At 39.5% G+C, this 19,533-nt stretch overlaps 1 protein-coding gene across 7 annotated transcripts in view; it reads left to right on the top strand.

Moving 5' to 3' along the window:
• ARHGEF3 (Rho guanine nucleotide exchange factor 3) overlaps positions 1-19,533 on the top strand; it is a 102,061-nt gene that overhangs the window by 67,777 nt on the left and 14,751 nt on the right. The window contains exon 1 of one of the 7 annotated variants that reach the window (XM_077924939.1): positions 7,038-7,322. The exons of 5 other annotated variants lie outside the window; for them this stretch is intronic. In XM_077924939.1, coding sequence (XP_077781065.1) covers positions 7,227-7,322 — 96 coding nt within the window. In that variant the 5' untranslated portion in view covers positions 7,038-7,226. Of the gene's footprint in view, positions 1-7,037; positions 7,323-19,533 lie in introns of those variants that run through there. One more of the 7 variants, XM_028719100.2, reaches the window with a different exon arrangement.

Below are 19,533 nucleotides of genomic sequence, written 5' to 3'. Positions count from 1 at the left end.
AGCAGACCCTTCTGCCTCAAGGCACCATGATGGACCAGCTGTCCTACCTCTAAGGGCAATTCCTCTGTGCATGAAGTTCTTCCTGATTGGCTCTTGCTTGAGTTCTGAAGGAAAGACTTATTGCTCTACTTGTCCTGGAGCCTACCTCATCTGGGGTGCCAACCATGCCATCAGAGAGGAGGGGAAAAGATGTAGTAAAAGATCAATCCCATGGCTCTTTTTACAGCATAGGCCGTTGGGCAGCTGTAGTCGGCTTTCTAGAGGGACCCTTAGAGTTGGCATGGGAATCTGGCTCCTAATTTGAGCATGGTAATTTTACTGTGTAGACCACGCTTTATAGAAACAACTATTTCCAATCTTCCTGACAAAATTTGCAGATTATTAAACATAGCTAAATCTCGAGCCATTAGGTATGTAAATGTGATTCACCATTAGGTACATGAATTACATGTATTCTTTGTTTCAGTACCATCAGAAAAACAGATGAATGATTTGCAGATTCAGATACCATGAGGTCCATAGCACCTACACAATTAAACAGCAGTATATTTTCATAATGTATGCCACTTGGTTCCTATTGTAATCACTTTCCAGAACAAAATATGCATTGTGATAGTCTATTGCAATTACAGTTTGTTATTTCAGTGCCTTGTGCTTTGATCAGTTGGGGCAGGAGATGGAGTGCAACCTGCTGTTGTATTCAGGGTTCTGTGGACTTGGGGGAATGATTTCAGCAGAATATTATGGGGTCACAGAACAAAGTAAAGCAGAATAAATCCACCACTAATTCACTATTACTGTGTCAATAACTTGTTGCAAAATGCACCCTCAGTTAATAATAATAATAATAATAATAATAATAATAATAATAATAATAATTTATTTATACCTTCCCCCATCTGGCTGGGTTTCCCAGTAAGGGCCCTAAGCCAAGGTTTCGAATGACATGTTAACCTGGGCTTTATGCTAACAGGGTCAATTTTGGCAATAATAATAAAAAAAAACCTTTTGGAAATCTATTGATCCACAATGAAAATGAGTGCCCCAAAACAAAGTTGGAAGAATTTCTCAGTATACTATGTATGGAACCACAATAGGATATCTCAATATGGAGGTTGGTGTCCTCCTTTCATTTCCTTTTTCTAGCTTGTAGTTGAGATCTTTAACTGTCTGCATTTGCTAATTCATTTTGATTTTAAATTATATATGACAAGTATCTTATATGTATGTATGCATTTCAAATACTTACATCCCACTTTATAATTTTGTGAGGCTGTTAAAGCAGCTTATGAAAGATTCTTAAAATAAAATCACTTCCTAATCTAGTAGAGGAAGATAAATTGCATGGTGTCCCTATGGAACCAGGATTATTCTTGTCCTTTCCTGGTACCATACAAAGCAGCAGCTCCCACCAAATCCATGGGAGTAGGGCTGAACAGCTGGAACTTGCTCAGCTGATGGTGGAAGAGATCTTCCCTTGCATGCAGCAGCTAGGCAGCAGGTCCTCTGGGGTAGAGCTGAGCAGCTGGATCTTATTCAACCCATAAGTAACATTATGGCCAAGCAAAGTCAGGAGGTGACTATTGCTCTAGATTTCCATTCAGCTTGACTGCTTTTGATGGCTGGTGGCTACTAGTTGGTGACTACTAGCTACTGGACACCCCACCTGCTTGTGGGAGGCTTGTGATGCCAATGAGAGTGAAAGAAGTGAGGTTTTTGCATCTAGCTGGCAAGATGCAGCTGTGGGTGTGTTATACACTTGCTTTTGGAAAATGATGCCAGCTCACACTGGCTGGGTGTTTGCTTGTCCACAGATACTCAATCTGTATATTTATACATAGTTTTTAGTATAAACACAGGGAATAGCTGTGCGTTTTAGGAAGAGGTAGTAGCTTAGCAGTAGTGCCTCTGTTTTCTTCTCAAAATACTAATTACCAGTGCTGAGAAATTGCTTTGCTTGATAGACCCCGGCTTTAGGATTCTCTTGCAAATCAGTTTTTGATCAGAAACAACATGAATCTGACTCATTAGAAAGTGTTTTTGTTACATATTGTTCCAAAATTGATTGTCATGATCTGGAAGAACATGATCTGGAAGAACAACTCAGCTGATGAACAGCTGAGTTGGTTTGGGTACAGTTAATTTTCAAAAAGTTCTTTTTTGAAAGTGCTCTTCGGGGAAATTTTAATACTGGGTTGAGAATTTACTTTGGAATTAAAGTTTGCAAAAAACTATTTCCAAATAAAAAGTATATTGTGTAGATAATTACCGGTATTTACTAAAAAGGTTACTTCTGAAGGGACTATTTGGTCTTGTCCCACCACACCTTTTGAGTTCCTTAGTGAAGGACCACCATGTAGAAGGACCATCATTTAGTGTAGTTTGTATTGCTGTAGTGTTAAGTGGGAGGGGAAGCCTCAAGTTGCCTATTACCGTATGTTCTCAGTGGGTTATCAATCATTATAGCAGTGAGATGAAGGAGGCCAAACCTGAAATAACTGCAATTAGGTAGCCTTATGCTAATTTTTGTTGGTACAAAAAAGTTAGGGAGCTTTTTAGGCAAAATTGCAAAACCAAACAGTTTTTGCAACGTATGGCAACCCTAAAACAATATCCAAGACTGTGTGGTCCAGCAGTTCTGTATTGTCTTTATGCTAAACACAGAAGTAAGTCTTCTGAAGGAAGTTATTTCACAATGCATCTTCAAATGAAAATATATAGCATATGAATTTCAATTACAAAGGGCAATGAACTATAAACCTATGCATTCTTTACAGAATGTAGCGTAATATGTCAATAGGGTACATTTCCTTTCCCCCTCCTGCTACTCATGTTTGCATCTCCCTGAATTACCATAGCAACTATGGGGTTATGGAAACTATGGAAGGCGGGGGGAGGATCTATGCTCAATAAGGGAACAACTGAGCCAGGAGACCAGGATTCAAATTTCCACTTAGCCATGAAGGTCACTGGTTGTCCTTGGGCCAGTCACTGTCTCTCAGTCTAACCTATCCCACAAGGCTGCTGTGAAGGTAAAATGAGAAGTGGGAGAACCATGTATACAGTGTTGATCTCCTTGGAGGATATTGATGAAATAAATAAATAAATAAATAAATAAATAAATAAATAAATAAATACTATTCCGTCTATATTGCTGTACAGTCAGACATGCTAGAAGACCCTGGCTGTTAGGATTAAAGGGAGGAGGAGTAAAATGAGAACAGAACTGGGGGTTGAAGGAGGAAATCACCTGCATGCCACAGAGAACAGTAATATTTTAAAGCAATATGGGGGGCGGGGCAATAAATCCAACTGGGCCCAGCTCAGGGCATTTGGGTTCTGCCAACAAATCAGAAATCGTTAAGAAAGTTTTAAATATGAGCAACAGGTAATGTTTGGTCTATAGAGTTCAGCCAATTAAGAAGGGATATGCTTAATGCTGTCTTCTAAAAAGATGTCTGTTAGAAAATAGACAGTGGTGAATACTCTGCCTGCTCAGTACAGTGGTACCTCGGGTTAAGTACTTAATTCGTTCCAGAGGTCCATTCTTAACCTGAAACTTCTCTTAACCTGAAGCACCACTTTAGCTAATGGGGTCTCCCGCTGCTGCCGTGCCGCCGGAAGACAATTTCTGTTCTCATCCTGAAGCAAAGTTTTAAACCCGAGGTACTATTTCTGGGTTAGCGGAGTCTGTAACCTGAAGTATATGTAACCTGAAGCGTATGTAACCCGAGGTACAACTGTATAGGAAAGAAAGAAAGAGTTTTGAGCTATAAGGTGGTAGGCCCAGGATTTTATGTTAGGATTTTTTTAAACCTAGAAAAGCAGTTTAGGGGTGGTATAAGCTGTCCAGAGAAAGTGTAGATTTCCCTTCCTTGCAGATTTACAAAAACTATGTGGGAGCAAAGGGGGCACTGGGCAGATGTTTGAGGTGCTTTAAGTATAGGATATCCTGTGTTTGTTTAATGGGTACTACATACTCTGTGATTCCCTGAAAATCCTGGTCTTACTGAAATGGTGGTGTTTTTTTTTTTTTGCCAAATCACTCTGTTCATCCTGTACCGTTAAAGATTTTTCTGGATAGGGAGAAGTATTACTCTAAAATGAATTCTGAATGTAGAACTTGTATTCAGATCAGAGTATTACTTTATTAATTGATTAACAAAATGTATACACCACTTGATGGTAGAAATACCTCTGAGGAATTTGCAGGAAATACTAAAATTATCAATAAAAATCTCTGAAAACATTTAGAAGTACCGTAATCAAAATTAACAGTGAAAGAAAGTGAAATACACCATCTACGTATCTGGATAAGCTTATCTAAACAAAAATGTATTAAGCAAGCACTGAAAAAGAGTAAAGTGAAGGTGTCTGTCTGGTATCTATAGACAGGGGGTTTCTTATTTTCCCTTCAGAATTGCTTTATTAACTCTGTTATATTAATAAAAAGATACCTACCTTGGCATATTTTTGCAAGATGAGTAGGTTTAGGAACGTGACTTGTGCCCAGCATTGCTGGAGCCCAGCAACCTGCCTTTATTGAATTGTTCAGATTTTGTTATGAGGTTGTTTAGTCCATTGCCATTTTTTGTTGTTGCATGAAATGTATTTGACAAATAACTTATAATTCACTGCCTTTATCATATACCCTCGTGTGTCACTCCCTAAAAGGTGGAGTGAAACTTGTGGGTCACTGGAGTCTTATAATGGTCTCCTTTGGCCTGGCCCTGAGGGGTCATTTTAGTTAGAATGTGCAGGACTTTATACAACCCACTTTGCATAAGTGAACAGATTGTGACCCGGGCTGCCTGTGCTGTTCTTTGGAAAAAAATAATTGCACTTTCAGTAATGTTGAATGGGGTGCATGGGTTCATTCCTAAACTTGGTGTATCTATCTCTATAATCTCTTCAGTTCTTTTGAAATTTGTAATGGCTTGGAATACTTGAATATTTGCAGTGAGATGGGAAATCATCATGGGTTTTTTTCCTGTAAGGGGGTTTCTCAGAAGTCAGAAGTTATTTTGGCGCTCTCTTGATGTGGTGACATGATTATGGTTTGAACTACAAAACCTGATAAATAAGCACTCTCTGACCTTTCTGTGGTCTGTAGTGTGTTTAATTCATTTGGTGCAGGCAGTTGAGCTCAATGGATTTTGGCTTCCCAGAACATTTGTCCAGTGAAAGAGCTGTGTGCCTGAACATGTGCTGCCTGATCCTAAACAGCAAATCTTGGAAGCAAATCTAGTTTAGTGGGACTGAATTTTTAGGAAGTTTGCTTAGGGCAACATAGCCTGTGGCTATGTTTCTCATGGGACCTCAGGGGTTAAAATCAAACTGCTGCATTAGCAGCACTGAAGTGACTTTCCTCGGGCACAAGCCTGGGCACTGTGGGCCACCCAGATGACAACCCTGCCCCCCCGGCCTCGCTGCTGTGATCCAAAGAAAAGCAGAGCAATACGTTTGGCACCAGCTTGGCTGCAGCAGTTGGAGGAAAAAGGCATACAAGGCGCCATCCAACCATCTTAGGGACTCTGTTCCAGTCTTGTGTAAGGTTTACTCCTTAGCATTTTATTCTCCCGAAGATGCCACACAAGTCAATGGATGTTTAGGATCAGAGTTTTCCTTCTCCTAGATGGACTACCTTCCCAGGCTGATGTGCCCCATCTGCCCCCCACTTCACTCTACAGCACAGGATTGAGCGACAAGATCTTGACGGCTCAATCCTGTGGAGACTGTTGTCACATGCAGGGGAAGTCTCTAACTCCCTGAGGGCTTGAGACCCATCAGCTACCCTCACCTGGTTTAGCCAGCCAGTTGACACTGTTTCCAGGGTGTGATAGGGATTTTTAAAAGGAATAGTTACTTATAATGTCTTTATAAATAAAATAAACAATGTTTCAAGGGGAGCTACTATTTTTGAGCCTGCAAAAACAACATAAAGATTTAGTTTTGTAACAGTTATTTGGTTCTGATTTTAAAATGTTTGCACCACTGACAGTTTTTCTAATTAAGTAATATATGGAAGGTTGCATTTGTTTTCCCCTGGAAGTGATTTTTAAATATTAACCTTCCTTTTTCTGTTTCTTCTTAGTCACGGTTTCCTTTTTTCTGTACCGCAGACACTTACTGTTGTCAAGTTCTCTTATTTCTCTTTCATTAAGAGGGCATCACAACACTTATTCTGCTTTTCCCTATTTTGGAAAACCTGTTTCTTACACCCTTAGGAGGAGATGAAAAAGAAAAAGGGGCAGCTCTCTGCCTAATAACTGAGGCTAACATTAGTCTCTCAAAACAAACCTTTGTTCTGCCAGATGGGAAAAGGCAAACTAATAATAACAGTTCAAAGCAAAGCACTTAGTAAAGGTTAGCATTTACTTGCTTTTTCTAGAAAAGCACCAATTTGATAAGTACAGTTCAGACAATGATGTTTCTTAATGGGCATAAAAGTAATGAAGTTTAATATCTCTACACACTCATAAATATCACCCACATCTTACACTCGTAACATACAAAAGATGAACTGCGTGCTCAAAAGGCAATTGGTGCAGCCTTTATAGAATTATACTACATATTTCAGGTGGGGGAAACCCATATCTGAATGTTTCTTTAAAAGGAATATTAACTCCCCAGCATAAAATTTGCAAGGAGGCCACAGTAGTGATGCAGGATGTGGGACGGATTCATATAGCTAGGTAAGCAAAATGCTAAAAAGTGTGGTTTTCTTTCATGTGGCCATGTCAAATGAATCTTCCAATTTTGCTGACAAGTAGCCAGCAATCAAATAGCACTTTTAGGAAAGGCAAGAACTGTGAACACTGTTTCCTGCTTCCACCCTTTTGAAAATAGTACCCCGAGCTTTAGTCAGATGTTTCCCCATTGGTTTCTGAATGAGTTTTCAATAATTTGCTGTGTTCCTCTGGTCTGTACTGATCTTGCCCACTCTCCTCCCATCCTGTTGTCAGTGGGCGGGTCTCAGTAATGAGCAATATTCAGTTACACTTGCTTGACATACTCAAGAGCTTTTCTGCTTCCTGTTTCAGTGGAGCACAAGAGCTGCCTTAGATAATGCTATCAGAAGCCTAGCGCAGCAGCAGGAGACCCTTTGATTTCCCCAGCAGCTGCGTGCCAGAGAGGCTGCAGAGGGAAGACTTGGTTTTGCTGTCATAGCTGGTAGACCAACAGAATCAGCTGTGACATCCGAAACTGCTGCTCCTTCAGCCACAATGGTGGCAAAGGATTATCCATTTTATCTCACAGTCAAAAGAGCAAACTGTGGACTGGAAGTACAGACAGCAAGCATCTCAACAAGAGAAACAGAGGTATGATCGGTAGATATTTGAGAGCCTTTACTGCAGTTTTTCTTCTGGTTGAAAGAATCTGTTTTACCTGGGGCAGAATAACAACTTGGAATCCTCGGTACTGATCTCTCACATTTTGCACAGAGAGGATCTGCACAACTTTGCTTATACTCTACAGCAGCATAAATTTGATATCAGAATATGCTTTGACAGTGCTTTTTTCTAGGGGGTACGCAGGGGTACACATACCCTTAAACATTTTGTGAATCTTTGTACTTTTGTCCATTTACTGTATTTATTTTTCCGGATTTGAACTATAAAATAGTGATTTCCTTGAGTCAAAATGAGAGTACCCCTAAACATATTTAAATAGGGAAAAAAACACTGTGCTTTGATAAAAATAAGATTCATTTCGGGAATAAGTAATTGAGAGATATGCACTGAAATGCATATATTAGTGTTTTCTTTTAAGGTTGATTGTGCATTTCATAGGAAAACAGATTTCATGCTCAAATAAATCATTGGCATTCACAGGTACAGTCTTTTAGGTTCTCAATGCTTATTTGTTAAGTAAGACTATTTGAAACACTGTCATTTTCACAAGTTCACAAATAGAATCAGGAACAAGTGGCCAACAGGCAGAGGCTGTTACTGTTTTAATTGAATGCTTTACAACATACACAAAATATTTAGAACCCATGTGAGGTCTTTTCTGTTTTTACAAAGAAAATTGGACTCCTTTTAATAGAGTTTCTATGAATCTATCTATTTATATCTATATATATCATCTATCACCTATCTATTCTAACTAGTTAATGAATTGATGAATTTTTATTTCAGAGACTATTTAGGTCATCATGACTATGCTTTTTGTGGTGATGGGGTATTTTAGCATTAGCTATTTCTGTTAACTATATAAAATTTACTAGCTGCCTAGTCTAAGCTATATTTACTCAGAAATATGCCTATTGTTATCAGGGAGATTTAACTACCAAGAGAGTTGCATTGTCTGCCCAGAAATCACAAAAATAGCAGATCCTTTTGAAAAAATGTAATGTTTAGTAAACATAATAGAATTTTGCCACCCTTGTTTCTTTCACACAATCCTTTGCACTTGAAGTTCATCTTAATAGGTGTTGTTGAACTGTCTTAGGTATGCAGTTGTATGACATAATAAGTTTCCACAATTTACTTTCTTGGAGATGTATACAAAAGGTTTTATATGGGTTGCTTAAATCAGCTGTAAGAGTTGATTCCCCCCTCCCAGAACATAAATTATGAAATAGTAATAATCAGAGTCTTTCATTCAGATTATGATAATAAATTTATTTTAGCAGATTAGGTCTGCAGCTCTATGTGTTTAAGTGTTAAATAAACACAAACATTCATGATGAAGAAGAAAGTGCTCTGCTAATCTATAGAAGTGATAAAAGACGAGTTGAGTAGTTCTCCACAACAGCAGAAAATCTTTTCACAGCAGAGAAGCAAATAGAAAAACATGGAGTAAAATGCTATTTTAAAAACAGAACTCTTGAGAAGCAGGAGGGTATGCGTATATTGTCTAATAAGTTGCTAATAGGGACATTAAGACCAGTATAGTTCATCTTATGCTCAGAGGGTGCATTCACCTATGATTTTGTGATATTAGATGGTTAAACAAAGCAGCTTTGAGTATCAGCAATCCTTGAGCTTGAAAACCCTTTGCTGCTTTGTGAGCTTTAGGCAGCTGAAACTGGCTGGGATCATTGTCAGCTAGTAATATGCACCAAGTTTCTTAACTGAACAAATACTGGTAAAGTAAAAGGCTTGGTATTATTCTATTTGTATTTAAACACAAAATGAAACTGGGAGTTAATATGCTCATTCCTCTCTTGAATCTTGTTATCAAATTATTTTACAAAAGGAAGAATCAATGTTACTTTCTTCATACAAATTTGTACTATGGAGTGTATATTTGTAAATACCAGGATTATTATTTTTTAAAGAACTTACTTTATTACAAAGTATTTGTGTATATATTGAGTGGTGTGAAAGCTGTAGTTTGTTTATAAATGTCAGTAATAAGAGAACACCTGCCCTCACGCTTACAATCTCAAAGACGCAACACAAAATAAAAATAGGAGGGGGGAGCAAATTTCAGCACTGTTTCTTAGTTGCAGAATTCTTCTAACAACCAGCTGAAGTTGAAAGATCTCAAGGTGAGGCAATGTCAAAATTTGCTGGTATTATAGCAAAGTGGGTAGAGAAGCCCCATGCCTCTCCCTCTTCTGTTTCTTGAAATGGCTTCTGTAGATGACAGCTGAGGGTGGGTGAAGCCTGTTGGAGCTCATCTTTCAGCAGAGCAGGTGGAGAGGCCCAGCAGTGTCATAGCAGGTGGAATGGATGCTGTAGATAACAAACTGAACCTGGTGGAGCTTTTGGTGAAAGTTGGTGTGGCAAAGCCAAGCATATGCAGGGTTGTGTCCAATGAAGTAATTGTGCTTGCAGAACAAGTTCTACTCAGACAGTGGAACTTCCCTTTCCTCTCTTCCTCTCACCCACTATTTCCAAATCTGCTCCAGAGAGTTGGGGGGCGGGATTTAGAGCAGATTCGAGAGTGCATGCAGGTGGAGGAGACGGTGGGGTTTGTTGCATGAATGGAAGTCATTCCATGAGCCCATTGATTTCATTGTATACAACCCACAGTCCTTCTTCCTAGGTTTCCACCTATGTGGTGTTACATGATGTGTAGATGGGGCTTACTGGGGAAAGTGGGAGAGGCTCTTCTCGACATAGCCTGGTCTGTGGAATGTGTGATGCATTTAAAAATGGAGGAGAGAGAAAATAAAAAGACGACTAGCATAATTCTCCACATAATATTTTATTATATTAACTGAGGTCTAGAATGGAAGTTCTGTTGGGGGAGCAATTACTAGTGTCAGGGCTTGCAGACAGGCAGGTAGTTAGTTCCTCCGAACCAGAACTAACAGGGCTCTACGCAGGAATTCAGCCCATTAGCAGTTCAACCAGCATGCAGTGACAAGTTACATTGTCTGAGGAGGCCGGCCAGAGCTGGCAGTTATGTAAAGGCCAGATAAGACCTTATAGGCTGCTTAGGTCACCTGACTCTTAGGACTGAGAGCTTCAGTACCGCCTCCAGTCTGCTGTGGTGCTGCACAACCTGGGTTAGCCTTTATCTCTGACTGCAACCTGTACTGGTTGTGCAGACAGCAGGACATTTGAGCCTGACATTTGTTATATTGTAGAGATGCATTTCTTCTTTAGACTTTCTATCTGCATGGAACAGATCTGTCATTTTTTAACATGAGTATTTTCAGTTGGCAATTTCGTTGTTTATTATTTTCTTCCATGTGCCCAGAAATTATGTGGGGCAATATTTGTGTTCAGAAACTGGCAAATCCATTGCTTTTTTCCCCTGGAAACACCACATGTAATTTGTTGGAAATCATGAAACCAACCTTCAAATGATGAAATCAGACGTGCAACTTTTTCATTTATAGTGCTATTAATTTAGTTAGTATCTTTATCTGTTCTGGGAAAGGCTGTTTCTTTGTGTAGTGCCAATAGTATCTATGCAGTAGGTACTACAAAATTATTGCTGATTTTGCTAGACAGAAACCAGACAAAGTAGTGGTAAAAAGCTGCCAGCTAATAAATGGTACAAAGCAATTTCTAGCTTTGGCTAATCCAGCAAAAACTAAGAACTTTGAACTGTATGATGTAATAGGATAAAGACTAAAAAACAGAGCCACTTGATGCATTATAATCTAGTTTCATAATGTTAGTAAGCCATAATTCTGTGTTGCGCCCTAAGGGAGTGGTAATCATTGGAGTCAAGTGAGGCCAAGTACTACAAATTCAAGTAGTAACGAGGCCAAGTAGTAACAAATTCACATATTTCTCTTCTTGACAGTACCCAGTTTTTAAGTAAGGATTGATATGCATATGTAAGTAAACAAAGTAGTTTTTGTTTATTTATTATAATGTTTCTGTCAGGCTTTCCCTACAAGAAGCTTAAGGGGACATACATGGTTCTCTATCCTCCCCATTTCATCCTCACAACCATCCTGTGAACTGAAATAAGGTGACTGACACAAGGCCACCCACTGAGCTTCATGGGTGAATGGGGATTAGGTACAATGTGGCTCCCCTATCCTCTAAATACTACACCATACAGCAACTGGTTGTGAAAGACCTGCGTTTTTAGCCTCTGGAATTAATATTGGAGGCTGAATTTAGTGTTTTTCTGCACAGCACATACGTAAATGAGGAAATTTGCTCCAGCAAGAAGTAGTGATGGCTAGCAACTTCAGTGGGTTTAGAAGTGAATTAGACAAATTCATGGAGGGTAAGGCTATGAATGGCTGCTAGCCACAGTGGCTACATTCTACCTGCACTGTTAGAGGTGATAGGCATCTGAATACCAGTTGCTGGGAATCAAAAGGAGGAAAGAGTGCCGTTGCACTCAGGACCTGCTTGTAGGCTTCCCATATGCACCAGGTTGACCACTGCAAGAACAGGATGCTAGAACAGATGGACTCTTGGCCTGCTCCAGCTCTTATGCTCTTAAGGGGAGCTGCTGTTTTACATTTTAGTGGTAGTTGTGTGAAGTTGTCTAAATTGTAATATGAGACTAGATACCACAATAAACATGAGGGAGAGAAAACTCTAAGATACATACAAGCTGACTAATAGTTTTCAAATACTGTTTGAGAATTACTAAGTTGCACGTGTAAGAAGAACCTGCTGCATCTGGCCAGTAGCCCATCTAGTGCAGCATCCTGTTTTCACAGTGGCCAACCAGATGACTATGGAAAACAGACAGCAATGGCCTGATTGCAACAGTACCCTCCCTCCCTTCAGTTTTCAGCAACTGGTATTCAGAGGCATTGCCTCTGACAGGGAAGGTAGCACATAGATATCAGGGTTAACAACTTGGGACCAGTTTACTTATGAGATTGCCTTACCCCACACATGCCCACTTGACCACTTCAACTGGCAGAATTGGCACTACTACAGGTGCCACATAATGCCTGTTTTGCATTTGTAAGAACTCAATCATTTAGTGTGGCAGCAGCTACACTTTGGAACTTCCTGTCTGTTGAGATCAAGCAGGCACCTTCACTGCACTCTTTTTGGTGCCTGCTAAAAACATTCTTGTTTAGAGACGCCTACCCACATGCTTAGAAAGTTGAGGTAACCTTTGTATGTTAGAGTATGTTAGAGTAATTTTTCACGATTTCTATTTTTTATCTTTTTGTAAACCACTTTGAGTTTTTTTGTTTTTTTTTAAATCAAGCGGTGTATAATGAAATGAAATACATAAATAACAGCATAATACCCTTATCCTCCATGAATTTGTGTAATCTTCTTTTAAAACCAGCCACGTTGGTGACTATCACCGAGTGGAATTCAAAGCAGCACTTTAAGGAGATTGTTGCATCAGCATAAGCAGTTCTGTTTGCCTGATGGAACATTCTCCCCACTACTCCCTTCCATGTGCTCTTCTTGGGGGTTCTTCCAACCATCCAAAGCCTACTGAGAAGCTCAAGGCAAAGAAGTGGGGGAAGCCCTGTCGAGCTAGTGGGACTCATTGCAATGACTCCTGCTAGCTCAATTACAGTGGTACCTCAGGTTACAGATGCTTCAGGTTACAGACTCCGCTAACACAGAAATAGTACCTCTGGTTAAGAACTTTGCTTCAGGATGAGAACAGAAATCGTGCTCTGGCGGCACGACAGCAGCAGGAGACCCCATTAGCTAAAGTGGTGCTTCAGGTTAAGAACAGTTTCAGGTTAAGAACAGACCTCCGGAACGAATTAAGTTCTTAACCCGAGGTACCACTGTACTGAGCTGAACCCAGCCAAGTGTCTCTTGTTTCCAGTGAAGTGATCTCAGTGAGAGGTTTCTTCACTCTGACCTCTCAGAGCTGGCTACCAGAGACTGCAGGGACTTTGGAGAGAGCTGCCTTTACTTTCCTGGCTAGCTGTTATGGACAACCTCTAGTTGCATAGCATCACTACCACTGCAGAGTTGAGAGATACATTCTGGCCCCTGGCCAAGGGGCCTGTTGTCACTGATCCCATGCACACATCTCACAATTTTGGTACGTCTCACTGTGTTCCTGCTTGCTAAATGATTCCAAGTGTGAAGCAGACTGAGACAACAATACTCCAATAGAGCATATGGAAGCTGGGCCGGGAGGGTTTCTGGACAGAAGAAAGTGAGTCTAAAAGAGTTGTAGGTGCAGAGTGCTTTGACAAGCTTGCTGTGAAGGATCTGGAAGTGATGAACGCTCTCCTTCCTGAGGAGTCTGTATCTCTGAGATTCTCTGAAAGTATTTTTAGCATGCTGCTTGATGTGGTGACTTCATATAGGAGCCGCTGGTTTACATACACTGGGCCCTTTTTATGTTGCATTGTCATTTGCTCATGAAGTACTTTGAAGAGAAAAGGATGCAGGTTTGGGTAAACATGGATAAACCTAGCCCTCTGAGAAGCAGGTAAACAGGATACATGAGAAAGAGTTTCCTTCCCAGAAAGTCATTTCATGTGCGGCAGCTGAATAGTTTCATTTTTAAGTCAAAGCTACACACACATGAAGCAATAAACAATGTTGTGAAAAGGTTTATTCATCAGCATTGCTCATTGAAAATTAATATTTCAAACATGCATCTCTTGAAAAGGAAGGAAAAGGAAAAGAAAAGAAATATTTATAGCTCCTCCTGTTTCTTTCCTTGTCTCCTCTGTGCTTATTTATCTACTCTTCAGCCTGTTCTATCAAGACTCAATAGCAGATATTCTGAGGCGATTTGAGATGCAGGAAGGGATTTTCCTAAAATCATATAGGTGATGGGGGTGTTTTTGAACAGCCTTTTAATAACTGGGGATCAGTACCATAAAACTCATTTCCTTCAGTATACACACACTTCTTTTTTGCCCCTCGGAAACTGTTTAGTTGCAGTACATGAAATGAATTTCTGGCGAGGAAACTCTTATGTATCCTGTTTACCTGCCTCACAGAGGGCTAGATTTATCCCTGTTTACCCTAATCTGTATCCTTTTCCCTTTAAGCACTTTGTGAGCAAATTACAATGTAGCTTGTAAAGGGCATAATGTCTGTAAACCAGAATGGATTTTGTTGCAGTTTGTGTGTTTTGGTGTGATTATCGTAGGTACCAGCTGGACAGTGCTTGGAATGTGTGATGCATTCCACCTACCATCCCACCCATAACAGTTTTAAAACAACTGAATTGTTTTGTTTAAACTACATGTTCCTGCAGCCCTTAAAAACAGAAGAGTATGTGTGAGAGAGAATGCAAAATATTGCATTTATTTATTTAAAACCTAATTTTAAATGCTTCTAGGTCGCTTTTCTATTACAAATAATATTCAGAGAAACTTACAAGAATATAAAAACAACATTATAACAGTGTTGCAAGCAGGAACAGTTAATCTCTCTCTCTCTCTCTCTCTCTCTCTCTCTCTCTCACACACACACACACACACACTTTTTTTAAATGATAAAAATCAACCTAACATCAACTGAAATGAATCAAGATCTGTCTTGATTTCAGAATGATAAAAGCAATGTTTGTTGTTCCTGTGGGAAATTGCAGTGAAACATAACTATGCATGAGTGCTAGTTAGTGCATGGAGGGGTTAAGACAAGAGAGTTCTGTTCCTAGACTTGGCTAGGTCACACCCTGTCTTTTCCATGAGGGAAGAAATGAAGCCTTCTCTTCCTGTTCCCTTTTTCTGTGTCATGTAACTGACCAAGGAAGAAATGCCTAAGAAAGCTCCAAGTTTAGAGCACGTGTTTGAAGCTATCTTTCTGTATTTTTTACCCAAGAGTATTCTGCCTGTGTTTTCCTTGCTGCTGCTTGAATAAATGCACGAATCTGTCCTTTGGAACATGTTGTATGTAAAACATTTTAAAATTTACTTAACAGTGTATGGCTTGTTCATTGCAAGAGTGGTAGAAAAAGGTGAGTTCTGTATGCAACTAAGCAGGATAAAAGGGTCTAACAACCTATATTCCTAACACTACACTGTTGCTTGACTTTTTGAGTTTAAATTCTGCTACGGAGGGTTTTCTTCTGCTAGAAAGTCCGCATTTTGAATCCAGGTATCCAGCCATTTTGTTGTTATTGTTATTTACCCCACACATGTGGGTGACAGTGATCTATTTTCTCTCCCACAGCTCCTATAGTGGTAAAGAGCATTTCAAAAGTGGGAGTCAAGAATCCCTCTCCCCTGTTGCCATTGGCACTTTAGAGGAGTGAATTGTGGGCACCTTTCTGGGAAATGGGCTAGGTTTGGATTCAGTAGCTCTATCACTGCCTCTGCTCTGCCCACAGTCAGGCTCTGATCCCAAAAGACAATGATTATTCTTACTTGAAAATAACTGTATAGCCCTATCAGCTGTACTGTTCAATGGAATGTGCAGTGAATAGTATGAAGGGTGGTATAAAAGTGTTTTAAGTAAATAATATACAATAGAACTAAAATTGAAGCATGTTACCCTCCAAATTATTTCAATGAAGACATTAATATATTTGTCAAAATTCATTCGTACTATGGTTGCAAAATACTTTTTCATTTTACTATTGTATTTTTAAATTGAATTTTAGGACCCAACCTACTCTCCTGATGTAAATTGTTTTAACTGACTTTAATATATTGTTATATTGTTGTAACCTGTCCTGGACCCTTATGGTGCAGGGCAAGTAAGAAATCTTATAAATAAATAAAATAATGCTGTTCAGCCTAATGATGCTGACATTTCTGTGATATTTCTGCTGTGCTGTGCAGCATAAAGCTCTGGTTGGCATTTTAGATTAACCACGTGTACTGAGTAAGAGCTTGAATTAGCAATGCTGGCAGGAATAATAATAATAATAATAATAATAATAATAATAATAATAATAATATCTTTATTGTCATTGCCCCCTCTCGGGGACAACGAAATTACTTGGCTGCTCCATCCACCCAGGAATCTAAAGGTGTTTTAGCCACATCTTCTTGCTCATTATCTGAGGTCATTCCCAGGTTATTCCAGGAGTTTGAACAGCACCCAATTCTCTATACTGAATACTAATTATATTGAGCTGCATAGCAAAGGTGCTCATCACCATGCCAGTATACAGAGTGCACCAATGAAATAAAAGGCACTATCCAGGAGTGTTTATTTCCCTAGACTACAGTTATTCAGCCAATACTAGAATGGCCACTTATGATTTTTTTTAAAAACGGAGATAACCCTGTTAATCCCACAGAAAAGGTACTTCTACAAGCAGATATACCAAAGATGCTTTTGTAACTCAAAGAGCCTTCAGGAGTGCATCCTTCAAAATAAGTGGCTTAGTTTTCCTGGGGTGTGTCTAAACTATATACTGACCCTTGCTAGCTTGACATTGTCCAATAGATTATTTTCAACTCGGGGCAGAGACGTTTCTGAGTTCAAAATATTTTATTTGTAACCAGCTTCTATGCGTATTTATTTAGAAGTACCTTCCAGTGAATTCAGATTTACTCCCAATGAAGTTTCTTTAAGACTGCACCCGCATGTTACATTTCCAAAAAGTACCCCCTCCCAACCTGCATAATTAAAAGAAATAGCAAATCTCTGTCTAGTTCTAAATATTGATAACTTCCTGTGGAATGGAGGTTGAATGGGGCTTTTTCCTAATGTGGTTTTCTACTAAAGCTCAGTACTTGAGGTTATTTTATTATAACCATTTTATCTAGTGCCAATTTAATCAGTAGCAGACTAACACAAATAATATTTTTTTAGGCTTTCTGCCATCACAAATGTTGACATACCAATACAGTGTTGACCAAACTAGAAACTTTGAAAGTAAATGAGCATAGAAACTGTGCCAGGAATAAGGTGTCTGAAACAAAATGGTTCTGTTTTGTTTTATCTGTGAAGCCGGCAGATTGTATTTGAAACTAAGACTATACAGTATACTCTTTCACCTTGTAGAGTATTCTGTTACAGTGTTAAGTGCAGACTAATTTGTTTTCCAGAACATATCATTCTAGCCCTAATTAGTGCTACATTGCCCTGTAAATAATCTTGCAACCTTCTCTTCAAAAAAACGCAACCAAACTTTTATTTATTGTTAATACACTTTTGGTTCTTGGAGTGTGATGAAATACATGGGCTAGCTGTTGTTGCTTCTTCTGCAACTGTCTTTATTTGCTATATTTCCAGTTACTTTATGCAGTCCATTTCTGGAGAGTTGGTATAGCATAGTGGTTCCAGGCCATAGTACACAACAGTGAGTAAAGGACCTTAACAGGTGTTTTGATGGTCCAGGGTGGGGGTGGGGAGCCGGCCTCTGATAGTTTGGACCATCTTCCAAGGGTGGGATAAGCACACCAGCCGACCCAAAAAGCTCAGTTGCATTGTTAAAGCTGACAGCACTCACCATTTGCCCTGCAATGTATGAGCAACTCCAGGGCTCACTAGCGGCACCCTTTTTGTATCTGGAACCAATCTGGGAGTCAGTCTGGATGGCCATCAAAAAACCTTAATACAGAAGTAGCCTTTGTGATTACAGAGTTTTCTAATGAAAGGTTTCTTCAAGACTAGAATTTGTTAATTTCAGTCACAAATTACCCAGCTTGTGAATTCTGTGATGTAGAGAATGCAAGAAAATCATTTTATTGTTCAGCAGACTATAAAAAGGATAAAGGTTCCCTGACCTGTGGTTTGCAGGCTCTCGCTGGGTTAAGTTAATCATGTATCAGTTTAATTTTAATTTAAAATTCCGGCTTGCTCCAAAGCTGATAGTGGTAGTTTCCTTGTTTAGAGCAAAAAATAGAGGTCAGTTGGAATGTATTTGTTTATTTCAAAGTTTTATGTGCCACTTTCCAGGGCCAAAACGTTCCCAATGTGGCTTATATCAAAATTGTAATACATAATTTATCACGTATCAATAAAATTACAATAAAAGATCTAAAAATATTAAAGCACATGACCTCAACCCTGGTGATCAATCAGGTGACAGATGTCATAGCCAGATTGCTCTCAAGTTGGAGGGATATTTGCTATGTAGACTCCAAGGTTCTAAACTGCATAGGGAGCCTACCCTGTATGTTCACAATATCACCTTAGAGTGCAGTGAAATGGTCCCCACCTAGCATTTCATAGCACTTTCCCCCCAGCTGTTCACATCACCACTAATGGCTTCATTAGTATCAATTTGGTTTCTGTTTGTGTACACATCAGGGAGCGTTGACACAACAGGTATTTCTTTACCTTAAGCAAAGGTGTTCACACCTTGGCTAGAGACTAATTAAGAACAGCTCAAGGACTCTAACTGATATGAAGCTATTTTAATAAACAACGAACTAAATACTGACCCTATCTCTCATTCAGTGCAATATTATCTAGATGGCAGGCTGCTCAGTTGCCTCTGTGTGCCTCCTCCAAAAACCAGGCAGCAGCAGAGTTTTCAGTTTTGTAGCACTTGCATTAGAGAAATAAAAATCTTCCTTTCAAAGGTATCTGGTTCCATAGCTGCTAGAGAAGGGGGACTGAACATGCATTTCTCCTTCTTCCTGTGCAGATGTCACAGCCAGTAAAGTCAGTTTACATGGTTTTTCTATCCTAATAATATCCTACCTTGACTCTAAGCTTATTGATTTGAATGCTCTTTAGACGTTTTCCTAACTGTGTGGGAGATTCTGATTTATGAGTGATTGCCCCTATACAGCTGGGAGAAACGTTGATTGACTCAGCCACACTCCCAGAGCCCAGTCCCTAAATTGGCAGTGTGCCAGCATCAGGAATGCCAATCCTGTGAGAAAAGCCAAAGGGATCCTGCTCTGCTCAGATAATTGGGTCTTTTTTATCTTTTCCCCAGCTGCATGAAAGCTATCTTATGGCTAAGGAGCTCCCAAGCGTCTGGGTGAACATCTCAAAGGCACAGTGTGTGCATGGCAAATCGAAAGTTAGGGGAGCACTGAAAGTCAGCTTGTCCTGCAATATCACGTGTTTCCGTCTTTTATTCAAGGACAAGAGCAGGTTGTTCATTTAGTGAAGTTTACTGTTTATGGGGAGAAATAAGGGTGTGTGACTAAAGCATCCTGGAACTCCTCATTCACTTTGCCAGCAATTGTAGTCTAAGGACAGCAACTCTCAAGCAACTTCTACATCTAATTGTGGAAACAAGCTGTATAAGCTTTTTAAAAATATTGCTATATTCTGTAGTCATTGAAAC

The sequence above is a fragment of the Podarcis muralis genome, chromosome 2 (genome assembly GCF_964188315.1).
Source record: "Podarcis muralis chromosome 2, rPodMur119.hap1.1, whole genome shotgun sequence".
NCBI lineage: Eukaryota > Metazoa > Chordata > Lepidosauria > Squamata > Lacertidae > Podarcis > Podarcis muralis.
This window is presented reverse-complemented; position numbering and strand designations above follow the sequence as displayed.